This window comes from Macaca mulatta, chromosome 6 (genome assembly GCF_049350105.2).
Source record: "Macaca mulatta isolate MMU2019108-1 chromosome 6, T2T-MMU8v2.0, whole genome shotgun sequence".
Taxonomy (NCBI): domain Eukaryota; kingdom Metazoa; phylum Chordata; class Mammalia; order Primates; family Cercopithecidae; genus Macaca; species Macaca mulatta.
The window spans coordinates 144939040-144957581 of NC_133411.1; the positions used below are offsets into that span (position 1 = coordinate 144939040).

Below are 18542 nucleotides of genomic sequence, written 5' to 3' on the forward strand. Positions count from 1 at the left end.
CAGTCCCAAGGTCCCCATTTGGAAGCAACCACAGGAGGCCTAAGGGGCCCATACCCTTGGTTCGAGGGAGCCTGTGGCGAGAGAGGGAGGGAGGGAGTGAGGGCTGGCAGTGTGGGCGAGGGCTGGGAAAACTGTGAGCACGGGCACAGTGCAGAACAGGGTGGGTGCCCAGCGCAGCCGGGGGCGCGCGGGTTGGGAGGCGCCAGGCGGCCCGCCCTTCATGCACGGGCCGGCCCAGCTTCCCCGCCCCTGGCGTCCGCTCCCTCTCGCTCGCCGCTTACTTAACCTGGCCCGGGCTGCGGAGGCGCTCTCACTTCCCTGGAGCTGCCTGCTCGCCCGTCTGTCGTTAGCTCGCTCGGTGCGCGTCGTCCTGCTCCATGGCGCTCTTCGTGCAGCTGCTGGCCCTCGCGCTGGCTCTGGCCCTGGACCCCGCCGCGACCCTGGCGGGTCCAGCCAAGTCGCCCTACCAGCTGGTGCTGCAGCACAGCCGGCTCCGGGGCCGCCAGCACGGGTAAGCCGAGCCGCCCGGCCAGGGGCCGCGGAGGGTCAGGTCGTCGGGGCTCGGAGCGCACGCCGCTGGGGGCATTGAAGTGGGCTGGGGGCGCAGGGAACAAAGCCCGAACTAAAAGCCGGCAGCGTGGAGCGCTTGGACACCAGCCCCGCACGCGGTGGAAGGAGAGAGGGAGGGAGGTGCGGGACCATGGAGGGAAAGCGGTCGGCCGCCGCTTTGTAGAGGAAGTGAGTAGGGAAGCGGACCAGAGATCCTCAACTCAGGCCAAGAGCCTGAGACGGATAGCGCTTTCAGCTTCTGCTCCCAGCCACTGGAGAATGGGGGAAATGGCAACTCTTTGGCCATAATCACCGTGGGAAGGTGCCGAGGGCAAAGCTCACCCAGCAGTGCACCTATTCCAACCCAGCCAGGCCCCCGGCCAGCGACTGCAGACAAGAACGTAGGCCACACACGGTGGCAGCATCCAAGGTGCTCCTGGCTCCTGTGCACCTGGCCAGGCCCTGCACTCAGATTCTGCTGGCACCTGACACTACTCTCTGGGCAGAGCAAGGGCAGTGTGGCACTTCTTGCCCTGCCTGATGAAGAGCAGGAGAATGCACTGGGCCCTCACACACACTGTTCAAATGGGGAAGCTGAGTCCCGAGTGGTTCCACTTTCCCACAGTCCTGAAGTGTGCGCTGGAACCAGGATTGGAGTCTGTCTTAAAGTATTAGCTGGGTTTGTAGATGTAGGACACTATCGTTGCAGGAATTCCTTTGAGACACTGAAGATGTGTTGACTTTAGGAGACAAACTCAAGCAGGTCTGATCTGATAGTGGCCCTAACACAGACCCAGGCAGAGGCAGGCAACATTTCTACATCAAAAACCAGGCCATACCTGCGTCGCACATACCCAGGTTTTGCTGCAGCTTGCAGCCTACCTGGTTGCACCAACTTCTTTTTCACAACTAGGTACAACTATATATGAGTAGAATCTCACAGTGACTCCTCAGAGGAGTCCCCAAATACCATCAGGGTCTGGCATTCACACCCACAAGCAATGCCCAGACCTCCAAGAGACTGGGCAGATCTGTACTCAAATCAAAATTTATTGGTGGGAGTGATAGAGTTGACTTCATAGGCCCTGACTGTCTTGGCTCCTTGCACTAGGAGTGCTCTTGGTACCGGTACAGGCTGCCCCTTGTAGGGCATAGTTGCCCTTGTTTCCTCTGCTTGTGGCTTTATAGTCTAGGCCTTTCAGGAGTTTGGGACTTTGGGGGAGAGGACCTGCTGGGAACACATCTGGCCACCCTGCAGAGTGAAATCAAACCAGGCCTGGCTGCAGCGTCAACACCCTCCTGGAAACAGGAGAACACTGGGGATATCCTGGGGTCTTTCTGGAAGTGGGAGAATCACCTTTGACTTGGGCAGTGTGCAGAATAGAGTGAGGGGGGATGTCAGAAAGATGAGAGGAATATGAGGCTCAACATCAAAATGCGAGCAACTGGCATTTTTATTGTCTCTGCCCACCTCTCCGTTGGTCTCTCTGCCTTTCCTGCCAATGAATTGTGTTATGTTAGGGTGCCTCAATCTGCTTTGGAGGTTTCTGTTTCTTCTGTATCTTCACCCTAAGTCAGGAGAAGATCCTTATAGCATGCCTTGCAACAATGTCACTTGTAAGGGCATCTCTCTGCACAGCCACAGTGAAGGATCCTCAAAGGTGTGGAGGGCTTTCCATCAAGAGCCATCTTTATAGCAAACATCTTTCCCTTCAGAGCCCAGAAGAGTGGTGACCAGCTGGAAAATAAAGTTTTTTTCTTAAATGCAGATGCTCCTGATTATGAGTTCCAGATATTAGATCAACTTCCCCACCATACCCCTGCAGGCAAATCCTCTTGATTAGCTTCCTGCAGCATAGCTGGAAAGGCCTATTGTAATCTGTGATGGGCAGAGTAATCTAAGAAGTCACAGGAGCACCTCTCTCCCAGTAGAATCTGGATGCGCATGCACATGAACCATAGCACAATGGTTGCAGGCACAGTTGTATTTACTATGATCTAACTGTCCCTGTTAATGCCACAGGGCTGCCTGGCCTGGCACACATGGGTGTGGCACCTCGTGCAAATGGATAACGTTGGTCAAGCTCCAGCCTTTCATTCAAAGTGGAAACTGGTATAAAGGGAAGGAAAACTTTGCTATTTTAAGGAATTGTAGCGTGCTGCCTGATACGAAGGAAGAAGTAACAGCTGTGCCTTGCTTGTGCGCAGCACTTGATGGCCACTTTTGCTTTCGTCCTCACCACAACACAGTGAGATCTACTGTTCATGTTCCCATTTTACAGATGGTGAAACTGCAGCTTAGTGAGATAGGGTGTGACTTAGTTCAGAAACAGAATGCTGTTGGGAGAGTAATAACTATGATGTGGTCTCTTGACTCCCAGCTGTATCTGTGTTGCTATAGGGAAGGGGAAAAATAATACTGAAAGAGAAGTAAAAATACGATCACACTTCCAAACATCAACAACCAAAAACTGAACTGAATTTCCTGAAGCACTTGGTTTTCAAATCTAAGCTGAACATCAGTGCTGTTATTCTTGAGGCAGAAGGCCCAGAAGTGACTTGCTCATTTCAATTAAGCTTCAGCATAAATTTCCGATGTACACAGCCCACCCACACTCCTCGATGTGAGAAGGAGAGGGTCACAGCCGCCCCCAGCCTTTGCTGCTGCCACAAGGACAGCAGCAGTGGAAACACTCAGCAAAGGAATGTTGGAGCCACATCCACAAGAGACTTACTGAAGATTCGCCAAACGCCTACGGAAAGTTGCAGGGAATTCATCGACAGTAATTGTTTCCTGCTTGGTCAGATTGAAGAGCTTCTGGGATTCTATAACAATAAATAGGACCGGAGGCTGGATTATGGCCAGCAAGGACTCTTCAGGGGTTGTTCCAGGACTGTCTAACCTGTGAATCCTAGGCAGCAAACAGAAACCAGGTATTCAGAAATCGGGAGGATTTGGTCAGTCCCAGCTAGGACTAGGGAGGCACAGGCCTCTTCTGGCTGTGGTCCCTTCTCCAGCCTTCACTTCTCTTGCCCCCAGATCCTTACATGCATTCACTAATGCTCATTGTCCCTCCTGGGCCCACTCACTTTCACATGTTGAACAAAAAACTGGCCAAGAGGTGACAGTTATATCACCGTAGAAGAGACAGGGCAGAGAAATGAAGGGGCTGAATGGACTCCCACCCAGAAGCCTGACTCTGAATATTTGAGAATTGTTTAAGTTCCTGCAGAGGAATCATGATGGGGACAGTAGGTATAGTTCTTACTGCAATATTGGTGTCTTCTTAAAAAATACGCTGCACATCAAGTGATGTCTGTGGATGGCATTTTTAAAGTAACAGGGAAATTGATGTTAAAGAAATACTTGACCCTTTGGGTGATATCTGAAGTTCTCTGAGCTAGGAGGTCTTGTAAAAGCCCTCAGTATTGTTTGTTTTCTTTGCTTTCGCTGACTTGTGATTCAGTCAGATGCATGCCTGCCTCAGGCTCAGGAACATCAACCCTCTCCTAACTGTGACCACCTGCGTAGTCCTAGGGGCTCCTAATGAAGCTTTCACAGTCACCTGGCCTGAGCATGGTTTGGGTCAGGACTTGGTATATGTGAATAAGATACACAAAATCAAAATCCTATGGTTCTGGAAAGGCTTCTTAGCAGAACCCCCAGGCATTTACACTCTGCTTTTTCACAGGGTCCCTGAGGATTCTTTGGATCTGGGTAGTTTGGGGAGCAGTATTATCAACAAGTTCATTTCACGCTCCTTCTACACCCTGCTTGGATGCTAGGCCCCATCTAGAATGTGAACAACAGAACAAGGTAGAACACTTGCCCTCAAGGTTCTGTTGAGTGTTAGATGCAGAGAAGAGACACCCCCACCTCCCTGCATCACTTATAGGAATTCTGTTTGGAACCCAACATCAAATAAGGACTGCATCCACTGCCAGAGGATGGAAAGCAGCATGTCATCTGGGACATTGGAGAAAGGCTGTCTGGGTGGAGTGAGACCTGAGCTGGTATCTAAGTAATGAGCAACTGATAGTTAAATGGGAGAGCATCCCCTATCCTATCAGGGTCCTGACAGCAACCAGCCATGCTTTAAGCCAGCTATAAAGCCTCTGGTTTATTGGATGGACAGTAACAACGGCTCGTCTTTGGGAGCCAAGCAGCTGGTTCAGGGATGCAGAGCGTGTCTGTGTGGAGAGCTGCCTGAGAGATGCTTTCGTTTACATTTATCAATTGCCCATGTCAAAGAAGGATACTTACATGAAGTTACATCAATGTATAAGACAGATTTTAACAATTTTTGCAGGGGAAGCTTTCATGGGGGTGCTGATGGGAATCTAGGTAAACAGAACCAAAGTCTACACCCAAGGTATCTGCAGTACCAAGACTGAAATGACTGTCTCTCCTCTATCTCTAGAAAGTTCCAGTGACCCAAGGAGGCCAACATTGTGGGAGTCATTGAAGTGGGGTGGACGTGCTGATCATCTTCCTAACTCTGCTGCTTCTGTTTTCAGCCCCAATGTGTGCGCTGTGCAGAAGGTTATTGGCACCAATAAGAAGTACTTCACCAACTGCAAGCAGTGGTACCAAAGGAAAATCTGTGGCAAATCAACGTGAGTATTGGTAACCATCCAGGAGACCAAGTTGTATATATGCTGGCTGTGGTTCCCCGGGGCCTGGGCCAGCCTTCTAAAAGGTCAGGCTGCCTAAAAAGCCATGAAGATGCATGTGCGAACGTGTCTGGGACCTGCGTGCTGGGGAGTGGCATATTTAGGAAGCTGGCCAATTTTGTTTTGCATTTTTAAGGCTGCTGACAAGACTTGGAGACATTTTTCAGGGCTGGTTTGGGTTTGCAAGAAACATGAAACACTGTGTGTGTGTGTGTGTGTGTGTGTGTGTGTGTGTGTGTGTGTGTGTCTGTGCGTCTGTGTGTTTTTCAATCCTCACAAAATAATACAGATATGCAGTGGACAAGCCACCAGCATGTGACTCTGGAAAAGAAAGCCCGTTGGTGAATTTGTACTAAAGAACACTACCTCTATCTTACAGTCCTAAGGTAACCACCCCAAAAAAACTTAGGGCGCTACATACGCACATTATGAGACAGCATAGCATATAGTATTTGCACAGACTTCCTGATTCAAACCCTGGCTCTACCTGGGCCAGTTGATTCATCTTTAGAACTCTCCATTGCTCTACCTGAAAAGTTGGTATAACAAAGGACCCGCCTTATGAAGTTGTTACAAGGATTGAATGAAATAATGTACATAAGAGACTGAATATGGTGCCTAGCACATGTCAGTGCTCAATAAATGCTAGCTACTATTATTATTATTACCCTAGAATTTGCAGATCTAGACCACACAAACAGAAGTAAGAGTGCCAACGGGGTGTGGACCAGCGTGGTTACAACAGGGCTTGTTGACGTCTGTATCAGCAAGGAGGGAGGCAGCTTTTACCCCACTGCCCAGCTCCCTGGTGGAATCAGGTACATTTTCTAACAATTCTGGGGAAACTTAATCTGTTTTGGCACTAACTGTCAACAGATCTCAAAGCTGGCTCTCTCCTACAGTTAGGAAGATGTGTGTGACAAATCTCCTGAGCCACTTGTGAGGGCCTGACCTTCCTCCTATCTCCATACATAATGGGACAATTAAGAAACTCTAAGCCACTATCTTGAGCACTTTCCAATGTTAGGGAGTTCTAAGTTTATTGTTGTGACATTGCTTTTGAGCAGACATCTCCTCCAATTTAATAGCCAACTGAAAGAAGAGATAATGCTCTTTCCTTAAACTGTACGTGGAAATAAATATCCCATTGTGTGACCCTGATCATATTAGGCAGCTAGCAATCCTAATATGAATTGAGGGAAGTTGGGATTCATGGCAGAGCTGGGGAGATACCAGCAGACCCCGGGACTGTCCAGGGCAGGTCCGTGGCAACTTGCTCCATGCCTGATCAAGAGCCCAGCCTGCAAGCTAACAGTTGAGTGAGCTAGGAGGACACACTGCCAAGATTCAGTGAACAGACACCCAGCAATATTCTTGCTGCTAAGAACAAAAGGAGACTATGCAAATTATATACCACCCCTTCTTCCATGATGCCTGACTTAAAAAATAAGAAAGAAGAAAACCTTTAGTGCTGATTGATTTTCTCCCATATGTGTATATTATCTACTCAGATTAACAATTAATTACTTAATTAAATGCAAAGCCAGGCCTCACCTAATTGCTTCTTGGAAGGTGACCAGAGCACTAGTGCCAAGCAAACAACTCTTCTATATCTCAAGAGCCCTGGGCTTCACAGGACCATCTTTTTTGTTAGTTCAAGTTTCTCTGAAAATGGAGACCCATTTATGATGACAAGTTGGCTACGGGGTAGCATCTGCCACACTGTTTCGGGGGTGCCCCTGGGCTGGCATTTGCCCATCTAGTTAACAATAGCTTGATAACATTCTCCGGCAGTGTCCAGTCTGACAACACTGTCAGTGATGAGTCGCCTTGGCTCTTGTACCTGTATCTTTGTGTGCCAGGACAATGCACAAGGAGCAGAGCTGTGTGTTGCCACAATGTTCCTGATGAGCGGGTCATCCCCTCGGGGGCAGGTTTGGATATGATAATGTGATGATGTGGTGGTACAGCTCCCTCACCCAGTGAGCACAAGGGGAGTCCTCTGGGAAAAGGAAGACATGTCTGGATGAGGTGGGGAGATGGGGTTCAGAGTGGACTCAATCCCAGCTATTGGCCTAGTCTCACAAAGCCGGAAGGATATGACATTCACATTCAACTCTTGAACGTGGCCATTGCTTTGAGCAACTTCAAAAAGAGAAAATGAAGATAGAAGAATATTATTTGATATAAAACTTCTAGGACAAGAGAGACCCTTCCTGGAACATCACCTGCAGTATTAGGAAGGTGGAGCTGACCTGGAAAAGATCCAGAGAACTCAGAGAGAGGAAGAGGTGGAACCCGTCTCTGTTCTTGTAGAGAGCTGAGTAAGGAGAGTGGCTTGGCAGGGCTCCTGTGTACCTGAGACCAAGACCAGTGAGAAGGCTACTGTCTGACCACCATTTGGTCAGAATTCAGTGCTATGGGTAGTCAGGTGGGAAGGGGAGAGGGCTGTGCTGACTGGAGTTGATGGCATCCTGGGGAAAGCAGGTCCCTAGATGCCCTTAGTTGGGTGAGGATCAGACTGGAAAATGGGAGCACAGTAGTGGTTGGAGCAAAAAGGACTGTCTCAGCATGGGGTCCATAGGCAGTTGGAATTTTCTCAGCAAGACTCCAGAGAAGGAGACTGGAGCAGAAGTGTAGGTTGGGACGAAAAGGGCAGAAGTATCATGGGGGAGGAGGCAGCTCAGGTCATCAAGCGTCCCAAAACCAGAAGGAGAATTTCACCTTGGAAGCAGACAAGGGGTACCAGGCATACAGGGGAAGACTTTGTGGTAAGAGGTCACACAGAGACACAGGAGCCGATCTGGTGAGACAGGAGCCTGGAGCCACCTGCCTGCTTTTGTGAGGCCCTGAACTCCACTGCTATCATCAGGTGAAGCTCTGTTGCCTGCACACAAAAGCTTTTCTGCATTTACAGAGAGAGAAGGGCCTGAGTCTCTGGTGCAATGCGTCAAGCTGACATATGGACTTTATTACAGGAAGTGGTTACCAATGGGTCCCTATTTAGTGGCTTTTATTGTGAATTTTATTGTTTGGAAATTCACTTTAGCATTTATTTCAGATCCTAAAGAGCACTGGAGTGATACAATGGCTAATCAAACAAAGAGGACTGTGGAGGGCAGACAGTCAGCATCCCCCTCTGTGATTGCAGGCCCTGGTTTGATTAGTAGCCATAAAATTTTTTACATGTGGCACTTTGAGCAAAGGTGCAGGAAATTGTGGTCAGGAAGCCTGGCTGCCTCTCGACAGGCCTCCTTTGTGCTAGCCCCAGGGAGAGGAGGCCTATTTAACAGCCAAGTCCAAGTTGACATCATGGGGCTGGAATAGTCATAGCAGGAGCTCAGACATCATAAACGTGGCATAGGGAGGGCTGGTGGAGGAGCTAGTGGGTATGGGTGGCAGCTATTCATTCCAAAAGTCTTGAAATTGTTTCACGAGCAACACATTTCACAAGTGCAAAGCCTTTCTCTGGAGCCAAGACGAGCTGGCAGAGCACTCCTGTTTCTCTAGTAGCAAGTGTTGCTTTGCCCACGGGCAAAAATATTAGTACTTCTTCAGCACTCCATTAGTGCTCAGAGATTTAACTTTTAAAGAGATCAGCTGGTGCATGGTCAAGCTTTTCCATCAGCTGGCAGGGCTTTTTCAGTAGGTGTCTTTCTGGGCAGGGCACCAGGGACAGCTGATGTGAAGCCAAAGAAGAGCTGTCCTTTTCCTCCCTTATATCCCACAACCTTGGTCCCAAGAGGAAAAAAGAAAAAGATGGTGGGAAGCCATCCAAGCAGACCTCAGAGCCATACTAGCGCCTCCTTTCCTGTTTCATATTTCTGGGCAGCCAACTGGGATCTCTTGAATAGTCTGCTCTGGGGGCACTGAGATTGGACATACACCACACAGCAGAGATCGACCAAACGCCTCTGTTGGGCTTGTTTCCTAAAGGTTCTGTCCCATTCTGCAAACTAGGAGGCTGACTAGCTGACAAGGAATTTTATTATGTTGGGTTTTTACATGAACCTATGTGCCACCTGGGGTAAGGCCCTATGGTAGGTAGAAACATGACCTCCCAAAAGTGTCTACATCCTAATCTCCAATCCTGTAAATATATTTCCCTACTGGAAAAAGAGACTTTGCAGGTGTGATTAAGTTAAGGATCATAAGAGGGGGAGATAATCCAGGATTATTTGGTGAGTCTAATATAATCATCAGGGTACTTAAAAGAGGGAGGCAGGCTGGGCGTGATGGCTCACGCCTGTAATCCCAGCACTTTGGGAGACTCAGGGGAGTGGGTCACGAGGTCAGGGGTTTGAGACCAGCCTGACCAACATGGTGAAACCCCCCCTCTAATAAAAAAAAATACAAAAATTAGCCAGATGTGGTGGTGCACACCTGTAATCCCAGCTACTCAGGAGGCTGAGGCAGGAGAATTGCTTGAACCTAGGAGACGGAGGTTCTAGTGAGCTGAGATCGCACCACTGCACTCCAGCCTGGGCAACAGAGCAAGACTCTGCCTCAAAAAAAAAAAAGAGGGAGACTGTGGGATCAGAGTCAGAGAAGACAATGTGATGATGAAAGCTGACGTTTGAGTGATGCAACCACTAGCCAAGGAATGCAGGCAGCTTCTAGAAGCTGGAAAAGATAAGCAATGGATTCTTCCCTACAGCCTCTGTAAGGAATGCAGCCTTTGATTTTAACCCCATGAGGCCTATTTCTGACTCTAGCCTCTAGAATTGTAAGACAATTTGTATGATCTTAAGCCACTAAGTTTGTGGTAATTTGTCACAGAAAGCAGTGGTAAGCCAACACAGGCCTTATTTGTTGAGTTATAGCTGCATTTTTCTTTATTTCAATGTATTTTTATTCATGGTCTCATGTAGGACATTGCTTTCAATGAAGTTATTAACATAGCTTCAACTTTAAAGTTTATACCTGGAGTTTCTTTAGAAGCTTCACAACTGACCACTTAGTAAACAGTAAGCATCTGTTAAGTGCTTCTCATATGTTAGTTCATTCAATTCTCACAATCACACTGTAAGATAAATACGATTATTAGCCTATTTACAGATGAGGAGACAGCTCAAAAGGCTTATGCAACCTGGTCAAAGTCATTCACTGGTAAGCTGAGGAGGTCTGTCTACTTCCCCTTTGCTGCCCCCAGGGGGTATCAAGCCTGGCAGTTAGTGTCAGTGACTTGGGAGGTGAACAAGAGAGCAGGCCTGTAGGACCTGGCTAAACTGCCCCAGGTCTCTCTACAGCCTCAAACCTATGGCTGTGGGTCCCAGAGACAAGGCCTCCTCAGGGTCAGAGAAGGATGCCTTTGGCTCAGAGTCATCAACCTCCAGGTTGCTCACCCCCTGCTGTAAAGGGGATCCCCAAGACTGCTTATCAGACAAGGAACTTGGGAACTGAGGAGACACAGTCAGCCTCCAGGAGCCCTGAAAATGCCCTCACATGCTGCACATAGATTACCACAAATCAAGTGCATCCACGTTCTGAAGACTCTGTCCTCATCACTAACCAGGCTGGCCCCGGCAAAAGCTGTAGTGGTTGAGGCCTTTGGTGGTAGACAGTAGGTTAAAGCAAGCCCTGATTTTCTATTGGGAGGCTTCAGAATCAGCTCAGCCATGCTTCCAAGACCAGGAGGGCAGAAAGCAAACCATCCCAGGCAAGCAGTCTATGGGCCATGTCAGATGTCTAGACGTCATGGGTCTGTGTTTGCTCTGTCATTCCTCTTGGAAACTATGATGCCCTGCATGGTTTACCTTCAGTCACAGGTGACTGGCCTACAGGGCCATTCCTTGCTCCAACGACTTCTCGAGTCTAGTTAATCCCCAGGCATTTACAGCCAGAGCAGCCGGCCAAATCCGTGAAGTGCAGTGGTTGTTTTAAATTATATTAACTTATTGGAAACCTATTTTAGGGAGAGAAATCTCAGTACTTCTCTCATGAATCAAAATGTTAGAGGGACTGGTGGAGAGCCTCCCAGACATCCCTACACATAGACTTTGGGTTGACATTCTCTTTGCACCCTCCTTTAAACTTTCTTCTAAATTAGGCACCTTCCCTAATTTAGGCACCTTCCCAGTACTGGTCTGTGACCTGTTAGGAACCAGGTCACACAGCAGGAGGCGAGTGGTGGAAGCGAGCTTTACTGCCTGTGCTCTGCCTCCTGTCAGATCAGCAGTGGCATTAGACTCTCATAGGAGTCTGAACACTATTGTGAACTGTGCATGTGAGGGATCTAGCTTGTGCGTTCCTTATGAGAATCTAACGCCCGATGGTCTGAGATGGAAGAGTCTCATACCAAAACCACTCCTTCCACCTGCCACCATCTGGGGAAATATTGTCTTCCACGAAACTGATCCCTGGTGCCAGAAAGGTTGGGGACCACTGTCCTAGGGGATCTGCTTTTTCTGACCTGAGTTTTTTCTTTATTAGACTATGTCTGGCTGAGGGGAAGCCTGAAGCCTTTAATCAGAACAGCTTTGGTTGATGAGATGAGATTCAGAAACCAACAGATTGGTCTTTTCTATGCAGGGAAGCCTAGGAACTGGGGGGCTCCAACTGGGAAGCCCCCTATTGTTTCCATCCTTTCCTATGTTCATCCTGGAGGGATGGCATCGGACCCATGCCCCTGTGATTGCCCCCAGCCCATCCAACCACAGCATCTGTGTTCTCCCTGGGACCAGGGCCAGGTGGTATGGCACACTGACCTCAGTATAGGGAGAGTGGAAGAGGCCACTGTCAGCCCAGAAGATTTTGGTCAAAGTTTTCTGAAATCTTCTCAGCCTTCGATTCACAGCTGCTTTCTGCTGCCCTGGGGCCATGCAGAGCAGTTCAGAAAAGAGCTCGTTTGTTGGGGCAGTTGGAGGCAGGTGGACTGCCAGCTTTGACACCTTCTCAACCCACAGGCTGCTGCACCGGGGCTGAAGGCGTTGCTAACCCCTGTACAACTAGAGAGTGGCAGAGATGCCAGACTGGCCAGCAGGAAGGCAAGAGGATTGAGAGAGAGCTTCCTGGCAGAAAGCCACACTCGGTTAACCAGGAAAAAGCCCTTGGCGCAGGAAGACAGTGGCCTGAGAGACTGAGCCTTGGTTGTGGGGCGTGTGCTGCATAAGTCATCCATGTGTGACAGTAGAGTGTAGTCCAGCCACTGTGGGACACGGGTGCTGAAAGCCCACATGGAGAGGAACAGTGAGTGCTGACAAGGGCTAGCCTTGATCACTTTGGAGACATCCCCTGTGTCTTCTAGATGTCAGACTTTCCAAATCTGTCTGCTGTCCCCCAAACACGTGCATTTTCAAGAGCAGTGGAAAAAGGATTGGACTTGATGGAATGCAACAAGAGTCCTAGGTCTATTACTAACTACCTATGACCTGAAGAAACTCCTTCACCCCTCAGAGCCCTTACAGCTTTCTTTCTGATTCTATCCTGAGTTATTCTACTCCAAGCTGAGACTTTTCTGCTTAGATCTATCCCTTCCTCCTAAACCCCCAACTTCCATTTCTCCTGGTGTCATTCTTTACACACCCTTGAACATACACACACACCTAGCCACAGGAACCAAAGAGTTAATATTTGAGGAGCTGGTTTTCTTTTGTCCTCAATGAAATCCTGGTGAGGCCACTTGAGCTGTTCAGCTCCCTTGTGTTTTTTTGGGGATGGAACTCAGAAGCCAACAGTATGGAAAAAGAGTCTTTGGCCAGCTTGCCCAGGGGCTCCATGCCATACAGAGTACTGCACCCATGTGCTCAGGGCGCCCTGACATGAGGACTTTGAGGATAACACTATTCCTCAACTCTGCTTCAGCAACTCCATGGATTTTCACACAGACACTTTTGGAAAGAAACTAAGTTTTGGGGAACTTGACCTAATCCCACATCCCAGCCCCAGTAATACAGCCCTGGAATTTATCACAGAAAGCCTAGAATCCCATGCATATGCATCCCTAGTCCTATGGGTTCAAGGCTTGGAGCTCTCCCTGGATTTAGCTGGGAAAAGTTGGCAGACAGTGTCCTTTGGAAGAGTTCTTCTCTGTCTTCCAGAAATATTGACTAGAATTGTGAGTGTGAGATTGCAAGTAACTTTTGAAATCATCTAGTTTAACTTCACCCCATTTCATAGACCAAGAAACTGAGACCAGAGAGAGAAATGGACTTTCAAGTTCACCCTGCTAGTTACTGATGGATCACAAGCCAAATCTCCTGATTCTGGCACTGTTTCTGTTACGCCACACCGCCTTTGAAAGTGTGTCAATCAAATCTTACTTTAGTTGCAGAGGATGACTTTAGTTTCTGAAGAGAAAATTGTGAGTCAGTCAAGATCAGTCCCAAGACAATAGCCTGTTTAGCCCTTATAAGTTCAGGGATGAAATCTTAGAAAGAAACAGGATGGAAGGAGGACTGGAGAAAAAAGCAAAAGAGGAAGGAAGGAGGAGGAAGCAAACAGGAAAAAAAAAAAAAAAAAAAAAAAAAAGAATGTGCGTAGCTTGTCACTCCTCAGTCATTTCCTGGGGGCCCATTTCTAGCAAAGTGACAGCTGCAACTCCCTGGCCACCTGAGCATCTTAGCTGATCTGTCTCTGAAACACCCCCTGGATAACAGACGAATCAGCCTTCATCTTCGCTTAACTAAGTCTTCCCTGAGACGACTCCATTTAAAAATGAATAAGAGCAGGCTGTCCTGGGCACACTGAGGGCACCTTCCAGAGGCCCCTCCAGAGCCCTAAAGCCTGTATTTCTTCCCAGTCGGCCTGTTTCTTTTCTGGTGATGTCATTAAACGTCCTGTGAGAGTCCCACAGTGAGCATTTCTGTGGTAAAACCCGCTGCAATTAAAGTCTGAGTCCTTTCCTGTCTCAAAGGGCATATCCATGTAGGAGAAAGGAAAGGGAAGGACTGGCTGTTTGCTTTTGGTTCCAAGCCTGTTGAGTAGAGGTCGTACAGGGTAGCCTTCAGCAGAACCTGGGGATTTGGTTTTAAGCAAGTCTTTCTTAGGTGTGGGCTTTCAGAATGCTTCCTTCCTTGCAATATTATTTGAAATTCTCAGTGTTTTAGGCATCCCCAGAATATTGGCTCGTTAAAGCTGTGTATTTCAGATCTCCAGACAGTAGTCAATGTTTGTATATTTTCAATTTCAAACCAGGAAAAAAGTTCTTATTGATTAATTTGTTTATTTAAAAATAAAAAGTAAGTATCTTCATAAGAGGAGCTTTGCTTTAATTTTAAAGTTTAAAATTTGATTGTGAAGACAGAGAAAAACTTGATGATTGTATATATGCTCCCCTCTTTGGTTATTCGATCAGAGAACTAGAAAATCATGAGAGATTTAATGACCACTGCCTGATACACATATGTGTTTTACAGATGAGGAAACTGAGAGCCAGAGAGATGATGAAATTGGCTGGGGATGTCCCAGCTGGTCGGTGACAGTCTCAGAGCCAGAGCTGGTGCAGGCCCCTTTCTGCTCCTTTCTGTTCCCTTTCAGGAACACTCACCATCGGATTTTTCCTGTGAATAATGTTGAGATAAAATCCTTGGTGCGTTATGTTTTCTAGTCACAACATTGACTAGGCTGCCAGAGTCCTGTGTTCTCCCAGTTGGTTGGCTGTAGGTATTGGCAGCCGCCAGGAACATTCTACAGAGCAGAGGAGGCGTGAGACTCTCCTTGCTCAGGAAAGGCAGACCTATGACTAAGCAAATGACTCCTAAGAGGAATGTGTTTCACCTACCATTCCTCTTCCTTAGCTGTGGAGGTGACTTTGTGGAGAGGGGCCCGATGACCTGTGAGGAACAGTGAAGCCCTGCCTAACACAATGTATGATTGTCTTGTTACAGAGTCATCAGCTATGAGTGCTGTCCTGGATATGAAAAGGTCCCTGGGGAGAAGGGCTGTCCAGCAGGTGAATGAATCCGCCGGGCCTCGCCTGTTGGTGTGGGTGGAGGGGAATGGTGGGAGAGAGGAGTCCCCACATAAAAGGCAGCAGAGTGTGAATGGGGGCGGTGGCACAAGGACGTGGCATTCTCCCCACGTGCCCATTGGCCCCAGGCTCTATGCACGGGGCTAAGGATGGAAGCTGGAAACAGTGCATTTCCTGAGCTGCTCCTTCTGGCCTCCTTACCACACTGGTGGAGCAGACTCCAACTGTGGCCTGTCCATGCCCTTCCCGGTAGGCACAGGCTCAGGCTCAGGCTCAGGCTCAGGCTCTTGGCCTCTGCTTCTGGCTAGGAGTGATTCTAAACACATCCAGCAGGGTGGGCCTGATAGGCCATCAGTTTCTCATCAGCCCTGCTAGATAGCAGATGGGATGTGGAACGAGGGGATCTCTGGCGGGCTGGCAACTCCAAGCCATCCCCATCTCCCTGTGTCTAAACTTGGCCCTTTGGGGTTCAGCAGGGAAAACAGCTACAGGACAGGTGGGCTCATCCAGAGTCAGCAGAGAGTCCCACAAATGGTTGCATTGGGCGAAAGACAGCATGGCACCTGTGAATTTTATTAGAGCCTTTCTTTTAGTACCACACACAAGTGATTGTACACGGGAGTTAGTATTTTGTTTTAATTTTGAAATAGAGTCATCTCTTGGTATCTGCGGGGGATTGATTATAGGACCCATTCTAGGATGCCATATCCTCAGATGTTCAAGTCCCTGATATAAAGTGGTATAGTATTTGCATGTAATCTATGCATATTCTTCCATATACTTTAAATCATCTCAAGATTACTTATAATACCAAATATAATGTAAACCCTACGTAAGTAGTTGTTATATCCTCTTTTAAATTCTTGTGTTATTTTTATTGTATTTTATAAAATATTTTTGGTCCATGTTTAGTTGAATCTGTGGGTGAAGAACCCACAGGTATGAAGGGCCAACTATATTGGCTATTTTTTTTAGTTAAGAATGTGAGACTGAGGACTGGCGCAGTGGCTAATGCCTTTGATTCCAGCAGTTTGGGAGGCCGAGGGAAGAGGATCACCTGAGCCAAGGATTTGAGACCAGCAGCCTGGGCAACATAGTGAGACCTTGTCTCCTAAAGATCATGAGACTGGGCTGGGCGCAATGGCTCATGCCTGTAATCCCAGCACTTTGGGAGGCCAAGGCAGGCAGATCAACTGAGGTCAGGAGTTTGAGACCAGCCTGGCTAACATAGTGAAACCCCGTCTCTACTAAAAACACAAAAAAATTAGCTGGGTATGGTGGTGGGTGCCTATAATCCCAGCTACTTGAGAGGCTGAGGCAGAAGAATCGCTTGTACCCAGGAGGCAGAGGTTGCAGTGAGCCGAGATAGGATCATTGCACTCCAGCCTGGGCAAGAAGAGTGAAACTCCATCTCAAAAATCAATCAATCAATCAATCAATCAGTCGTGGGACTGAGACATAACAGGAAGGAGGGCAATTTGGTTGGTGCCAAGGTCCCTGGAGTATGTGATGGGAGAGGTTGGTGTGGGTGGGGCCATGGAGGTACTGAGTCAAGTTGAGGGACAGGTGGGGAAATGGGATAGGAAAAGAAGATTGACCTTAGAAGGGGAGCTCAACTCTGAACCCTAATTTCAGACCCTTCAGAATGAATATTAAGATTTTGGTCTAAGAAACAAAAAAACAAATGAACATGAAACTCATTTTGGTCTTATAAGATCTGAGAAACCCCTTCAAGCTACTTTAAGAAATAACATTTCATTACCTGCAAATACACACAGTAATTTGGAGATTTATGATAGTCTCTCATTCTAACAGAAGCCATTAGGGAACCAGTTTCAATAAGCAGGTAAATCTGTAAGACTAGTTTGTAGTTAGGATATCTGTTTTCAATGTACATTCCTGCCTCTGTTATCTAAATGTCTGGGAACAAGAGCTTTGCTCTGCTGTGTTTATATTAAAAATCACCAATTAGTTGAGTTCATGTAGCGAGGCACTTGACTTACTGAGTTGTTTTAAGAAGACTGTAACAAGCCTTCAGCCCCCCAGAAACAGCCTGTCTCTGGGCTTTCCCACAGGCCTCCTCGTCCTCTCCACCTGCAGATGTACTGTGCTCTCTAGCAGAGAAGGGAGGGTCTGGTTGGGTTGGACCCCCGGAGGCCATCCCTCATTCTGTCTTCTGCTCCTGCAGCCCTACCACTCTCAAACCTTTACGAGACCCTGGGAGTCGTTGGATCCACCACCACTCAGCTGTACACGGACCGCACGGAGAAGCTGAGGCCTGAGATGGAGGGGCCCGGCAGCTTCACCATCTTCGCCCCTAGCAACGAGGCCTGGGCCTCCTTGCCAGCTGTGAGATGACCTCCATCTGCCCAGGGGACTCTTATGGGGAACTGCCTTACTTCCCCGAGGGGTGGGCATGATGAATGGGAGTCTGCAGTCATTTCCTACTGTTTCGGGAAGCTATTTCCTTAACCCCTTAGAAAAGGCTATGGAACTTGAGCTAAAATATGTCTTACCAGGTTGCGTCTAATGCCCCCCTGTGCCCACTGGGCAGAAAGACTTGGGTGCTTCCTGAGGAGGGATCCTTGGCAGAAGAGAGGCCTGGGCTCACGGGGGCTGAGAACATGTTTCCCAGAGTTGCAGGGACCCATCTCTTGAACATAGAGTCTGCAGCCCCTAACTGACACCCTGTCCTTCCTCCTAGGAAGTGCTGGACTCCCTGGTCAGCAATGTCAACATTGAGCTGCTCAATGCCCTCCGCTACCATATGGTGGGCAGGCGAGTCCTGACTGATGAGCTGAAACACGGCATGACCCTCACCTCCATGTACCAGAATTCCGACATCCAGATCCATCACTATCCTAATGGGGTAGGGGATCCCCAGCCATACTACATGGCCCTTGGTCCACAAGGAACCCACTTCGGTTCCATGGGTGGGCTGGTTTCTGGGGTTTAAGCTGTAGACAACCCTCCCCTTTGTGCCTGCTTCTCCTTGGGCCCTCTATTCCACAGCTTGTAAAACACACATTCTGCTACTGTGTTTGAAAACACTGTTTTCTGCTTCTGGGGCTTTGGGACTATGCCTGTGTTGTGTTGACTGCTCATCCTTGCTGCCTCTCTGGGCAGATTGTAACTGTGAACTGCGCCCGGCTGCTGAAAGCCGACCACCATGCAACCAACGGGGTGGTGCACCTCATCGATAAGGTCATCTCCACCGTCACCAACAACATCCAGCAGATCATTGAGATCGAGGACACCTTTGAGACACTTCGGGTAAGGGACTGCTCTGCATGGAGGCCTAGGCTTGGGACACATTGCCTCCCAAGAGGGGCCTAGCAGGAACTCTTCTGCAGGAGGGGTAGAGGATGGCTCCTGTAGGGGAACATAGAGCAGGTTCCCCTGAATGCCC

General features: G+C 48.5%; 1 protein-coding gene across 1 annotated transcript in view; it reads left to right on the plus strand.

The window, feature by feature from the left end:
• The first annotated feature begins 309 nt into the window (after positions 1-309).
• TGFBI (transforming growth factor beta induced) overlaps positions 310-18542 on the plus strand; it is a 34077-nt gene continuing 15844 nt past the window's right edge. The window contains exons 1-6 of the mRNA XM_015140963.3: positions 310-511; positions 5068-5166; positions 15051-15115; positions 17322-17482; positions 17838-18002; positions 18260-18406. Coding sequence (XP_014996449.2) covers positions 378-511; positions 5068-5166; positions 15051-15115; positions 17322-17482; positions 17838-18002; positions 18260-18406 — 771 coding nt within the window. The 5' untranslated portion in view covers positions 310-377. The remainder of the gene's footprint in view (positions 512-5067; positions 5167-15050; positions 15116-17321; positions 17483-17837; positions 18003-18259; positions 18407-18542) is intronic.